The sequence below is a fragment of the Orycteropus afer genome, unplaced genomic scaffold (assembly GCF_000298275.1).
Source record: "Orycteropus afer afer isolate SDZICR_OR568_19922 unplaced genomic scaffold, OryAfe1.0 scaffold00002, whole genome shotgun sequence".
Classification (NCBI taxonomy): Eukaryota; Metazoa; Chordata; class Mammalia; order Tubulidentata; family Orycteropodidae; genus Orycteropus; species Orycteropus afer.
In genome coordinates this window covers 6,214,358-6,220,521 of record NW_006921589.1, presented here as the reverse complement: position 1 = coordinate 6,220,521, position 6,164 = coordinate 6,214,358, and the positions used below count along the sequence as shown (strand labels likewise).

The window sequence follows — 6,164 nt, the reverse complement described above, 5'->3', positions numbered from 1 at the left end:
GGGTGATCTGTTCAAGGACGGCCTATAGCATTAATACTTGAGAGCAGCTCTTTAAATAGCAAAGTTACCTCCAAGCATGAGCCTAGGTGCAAAAAGAGAAGCAGGTACCATCTATGCCTTCCCAGCCAATACACACCTCCAGCCAGGATCACAATACAGTGTTCGCACCTACAGGAAAACCTCCCTTGTGGCAGCAACTGCGCGGACCCCAGCCTGCTGCCCACCCAGCCCACTAACACACATAGCCTGGGATGGAGCCGTTGCAATCAGAGAAGAGGCTTATTCCTGAAAAGCATTACAGCATTAAAAACTTTTGAGGAAACCTAGTCTAATTAACCTAATCCTATATTTATAAATAGGCATAGACATAATCAAGGATCAAAACAGCTTAAAAATCAGAGAACTACAATGAAAGGAAACAAATCAAAGTTAACAGAAAAATGTGATACTGGAATTTTAACAAACTGTCAGTTATCTGTACCAATGGGGATCTGAGGCACAACAACCTTCAAACTGCCTGCCGCTCAAAGAAAAATGTTTTCTGATTTCTATTACAGATTACTACCAAAAAATTTCTACACAGACTGCTTTTAAAATGAACTTTTATTCTCTAAGGATATGTGCATTAAGACCTAAACGTCAGCCCTGGCACCAAGTCCAATGGTGTATGTGACCCTAGGCAAATGCCTACTTTTCACCTTCATTTTCCCATATGTTAAATGAGGTTATGTGTGGCATCTGACTCACAGAGATAGTTTAAGAATCAAAAGATGAAAAGTACACTTAAACTTTTTTTTTTTTGGAAAAGTAAGAAGCACTATACAAAAGCAAGACAGTGCTATTCACTAAAGACAGGTCGACCCTGGTAGATGGCCGCGATCCAGCCTTGGCTAAGAAGCTGCTATGGACAGTTCACATAAGGTCAAGGTGGCACACCTCTAGACCATTTCCTAAGGTGGGTCAATGCATAAGCGATCGTTTGTTACTAATTTTAGTAGTTAAGAACAATGCCAATGCCAGGAGGAACCTCAGGAAAAGGCCTCTGCATTTGGCAACTTACAAGAACATTCAGGGTTTAAAAGCTAATCAGAAAAGCAGTGAAACATATGTAGTAAAAGGTGTTCATTACACTTTAATATTTTGTGAAAAAACTGGCAATGCTCAATCAATTGGCAAGTGCTTAAATCAATGATACCAATTCTACTAGTGAGTCTCCACTTTATAATTTAAAAAAAAAAAAAAAAAGTTCAGGGACGTCTACAGAATTTGGCATGAGAATCACTAAATAACCAGTGCTGGGACTTGAACTGTTAAATCCAAGGAACATAGGAAACACTGCCAGTGGTTTCATCATTTGAGGGCACTACTCTCTCAGGATCACCATAAAGTCAGCTTGAAATAATCACAGTCTGGCTTGGGTTGGAGACTGGAGACATGGATGTCTGAGTGGAGCAGGCCTCCTTGACAACCAGGTTTGGGTATTTACTAATATACAGTATAGTTATCACACCACCACTGCGTTCCAAATGTTGGACCAAGCTACTTTCAGGGCTAACAAGTCCACACCATACTCAAAAGGGACAGAAACTGGTAAAACAGATATCTGAGAAGTCATGATAAACTATATACAGACTCAATGTCAAGTATGTTAAAATGACAGTCCTAAAAGTCACGTGATCAAAGGAAAAAGAAATTTTTCCATAGTACTTTTCAAGTTGAGGTTTTAATACAGCTCTTCATAAACATTATTAAATTCTTTGCTAAAATTTTGCTTTACATTAAAAGAGATAGCAACCAACTCTCCAGACTTTGCTTGGATTCTGACTCAAATGAATCTACAACACTGCATTTATAAAACTGGGAAAACTGGGACACTAGCTAGAGATTTAATGATGTCATGGTGTGATGATGGTGCTGAGTTACTAAAATAAAAAAAAATAAGAACCAAATAAAAGTAGTAGTATTAATCTTTTAGAAATACATACTAAACTATTTACTGATGATGTGGTGGTTATGTTTGTGTGTCAACCTGGCTGGGCCTGGTTGAGTGGTTGGGCAGCTGGTGGTAGTTATTCCCCATGATGAGACTGGCAATCAACTCCATGGTGGGATCTACCACAAGCAGTTGAGTAGCTGCTCTGGGTATGTGGTCTGCTTCCCGTATATTAGATGTAGCTTTGGGAATGGTCTCTAGTTTATGGCACACTTGAACCCCGCATGTAGCCGTGTCGTTGTTCAACAGCCTGCCATGCTCTGCTGATCTTGGGACTTTCAATGGACTTGAATTATGGCCTGCCATGTTATTTGGTAATATCGGGACTGTGCCTTTTTATTTGTTGACTTTGAGCTTGTCAGCCTCAGCAGCCAGTAGCTGCCTGAGTGAAGAGATGCCTCTAGCTTCAGTGGGCTGGGAGCAAGAGGCAGAGCTGAAGCTCAAGGTTGAGGGGCTTTCACACAGCCCCTAGAGCCTGGCACCTTGAACTCAGACTTAAAGCCTCCAAAGTGTAAGAGAATAAACTCCTGTTTGTTAAGGCCATCCCATTTGTGGTATATTCCTGTCAAAGCGGTACTAGGGAACCAGAACAGATGATACAATGTAATGTCTAGGATTTACATTAAAATTATCTGGGGAAGGAAGTGGGGATATAGATGAAGACTGGCATGTAGTAATGTTGAAGCTGGGTGCTGGAGTCATAGAGGTAATTATATTATTTTTCTACTTTTATGTATATTTGAAATTTACCATAATGAAAGAAAAATGCTGTAAGTATATAAATCAAAGGTGACTCATTCTTACCTCGGCTAGAATCTTTTACTACAATGTCAGAGATTTCGAACAGTTTCAGAGGAAGGGGCATCTTCCGATTCGACGCGATCGTCTTTAGGAGACCAGGAAGAAGGGTAGTGCGTGCTACCTGCAGAAAAAGACGTGAAATTGCACTGACCAAACAGGAACCAAACAGATCTACTTGGTTAAAGACAATGCCAAAAGACCATCTTGGCTTCACAGAAGATCCTTTTGGAAGATGCAATGCTCAAAATGCCTGAGTCATTTTTAATTTTCCATTTCAGGGCACTAAAATAACTGAAAAGATTCTGGCTTCCAAACTTACAAATTAAAAATCAGAAATCCAATTAAAAGTAAGTGAGCACCACGCTCTAGTTCTGCACCAACTCAGGCTCTACAAGTATGCCAGTGTGATCAGCCAGACCACACCCTGCAATCACTCAGTGCCCCTCTGAAACGAGGGGAACTCAAGCCACCAAATGGTGCCAGGACCCCAGGCACCAAAGAACCTGTGAGGCCCTCCTTTGGACAGGGAGGAGGGAGCCCCTTCGTCTGTGCCCGATAAAAATGTGAAAACCAAAAAAAGATAAGCAACAAATATAAATATGATTGCTGTTTTCTAAAATAAGTGATTTTATTCACTATCATTTTTAAAGTTCAGTTTTAAGATTTCAAATATGTATATTTTTACATTCTGTCTCATTCAATACAAAGTAATTGAAGCAGATTACAAGAAATACAACTGTTTAAATGCATTAAATATGAAATAATCCCATTTTAAAAAATCAGCCCCAGGGAAAATGTACATGCAATTAAAATACACCTACTCTTCATTCATCAACTACCTCGTTATCCAACATTTCACATTTATGACAACAGTAAAAAATCTACTTAAATCACCTTACAGCTAAGTATGGACTCATGTGTTCTGACTGACAGCGTACCTCCCTTCTGAGCCCCAAGTCCTTGATCCCTCCCATCCCACTCTTCTCCCTAGTCCCGGATGCATACAAAAAGAGGGGGGAAAAAAAGCCCGATGCTGGGACACTGACCATTAACCTGCACAGTGTTCCATGGCCTCTCCGAATCCCGGCTGGGCCTGTAGGCTAGTGGCTACCCTGCCATCTGAACAGAGCTGTGGCTTTGGACTGCAAGTATGCGTGAAGGTGGCAGAGGAACACAGACAGGATGTCTGGCGGTCACTTCGCTGCCCAAGATCTGCCATTTGTGTGCTTGGGGGCCCTGGGGCCCGCAGGCAGCAGTCCCAGGTGAGTGGGTATTTCCATGGAGAGCAAGAACTCGGTGTGGGTTGGGATAAAGCAGGTGCCCTCCTGGCAGGAAATCCTGATCTGTTAAGCTCTGCCTGTGGACTGGCAGCTGTAGGCAGGGGGCAGGTTCACGGGGCCACCTCCAAAATGACGCCTGGAGCCTGAAGCATGTTTGGTCACTGAAGTTTCACCTAACACTGATTTTCATGTAACAATCTGGTGTTTCGAACCTAACCATGTTGATAAGTGAACAGTGGATGTATTAGGGCAATGAGGAAATACAGAACATATAGGCCCTAAAAAGACCCTAATTGCTGAGAGTCAGGCTGTGACTATACCGTGAAACCTGTGAGAGCCAGAATTCAATGGGACTGCCTTGTTTTTCTGGGTCTCACACGTCTTCTGCCTTTGACAAGAGCACTTATCAAGAATCCTAGCTCACAAACACCCAGAGAGTTTTCCTTCTCTGACAGGATTCCAGCTTACAAAGGTTTGGTTTTCACAGGTTTACTGTATATACTTGCCAGCTTTTTAGTAGCCAAGACAAATAGGAAAACATGTATACTTATTTCAGTCTTATTTTTTCACAAACAATCCACTCACGTAAACAATGTGCACATGCACATGATTTGCATAGCATGCACAGGAAACCAACACTCAAGGGATTTGCAGAGACCTTGTAAAGCGTGCGTTATGTGCATGAGAATACAGCTTTTGTGAGAAACACACACATCTCAGTTCTAAAAACTAAAAAAAGCATAGATTCCCTGCTTTTGTCTGAAATAAATTTCTCACTTTAAGCTACATGAGGTATTAGCTTGCAAGACGTTTTATTACTGGAAGAATTCATGAGATGGTGTGATCAACAGTAAGAGTCTGGGCTCTCTTCTCAGACTTCCCAGCCCAAACACTGGACAAGCCACCATTATGTTTTGCCCAGACCATTGCATGAGCTTCTTAAATTGGCTTCCTTGCTTCCATTCCTGTCACCTTATGGCTTATTTCCCAAGTAGAGTAAAGCATGCTTAACTTTAGTCATTCAGGAACCACTTCCACAAACATAGTGCATGTCCATTTGTTTACTATGATTACTTAAAGCACTTTACTTAGATACATTTATTTCAAAAGGAAACTAGCACTCCCTATATGGAAATCAGGTCCTCATACTGTGAAATAAACACACTACAGACAGAACCATATCATCAAATTCTCAGTAGATGCTACTACCTGCTGTCTACTTTGTTAAAATGGAGCATCAGTAGGTGGAGAGGTATTTACGGAGATGGTAGCATCAAACTGAAACATTTACCTTGACATAGCTATAAATATTGAAAGGAGATTGAAAAGGGAACACTAATTCTCTATTTTCAGTGAAAAGGAGCTCTGGTGATGTAGCCCTAAGGCATTTGACTGCAAACCAGAAGGCTGGCAGTTCAAACCCACTAGCTTCTCTGCACAAGGAAGATGGGGCAATCTACTTGTGTAAAGATTTACCACCTCGGAAACCCAATGGGAGTCGCTGTGAGTCGGGATCAACTTGATGGCAGTAGCACTGAGTTTGGTTTTGAGTTTATTTTCAGTGGTCGTTTTTAAACCAATCCAATCAGGATTCAATTAGTGTGAATAACCTAGAACTAATGTCCAATCTCTTTAAAGAAACCCTCTGAGCCCTGCAGCACAGTATTTTCCAATGAGAGAAACATATTCCACTAGAGGTACAGGGAGATGGTTTTATATGGCATGCAGACTTGCTTGGCATTAAAATTCCACCTAAAAGAGTTTAATGCATTAGGATAATTTTTTTTTTAGTGTTTTCAGTTTATTTTATATGTAAGTTGTATTTGCCTATTTAAAAATCTTCAGCAATACAAAAACAATCAAATCTGAATCTGATTAAGCTTCTAGAACTAATTCCCCATTAACCGTAATTTAGATGACCACTGGAATGCATTCAGCAAAATCCGAAATGTGAGGAACTCCACAGGACAAATGACCCCATTGCATCATCAAAACACATTTAATGGACAAGAGAGAAAGAGACAGAGAGACAACCTGAGACGAAAACAGACTCGAGAAGCACATCAGTCAACTTCAATGCACAAACCTCA

At 41.0% G+C, this 6,164-nt stretch overlaps 1 protein-coding gene across 1 annotated transcript in view; it reads right to left on the bottom strand.

Moving 5' to 3' along the window:
* Positions 1 to 6,164, bottom strand: part of FARSB (phenylalanyl-tRNA synthetase subunit beta) — a 78,902-nt gene that overhangs the window by 39,594 nt on the left and 33,144 nt on the right. The window contains exon 15 of the mRNA XM_007935619.1: positions 2,798 to 2,915. Within this exon, the coding sequence (XP_007933810.1) occupies positions 2,798 to 2,915 (118 nt within the window). The remainder of the gene's footprint in view (positions 1 to 2,797; positions 2,916 to 6,164) is intronic.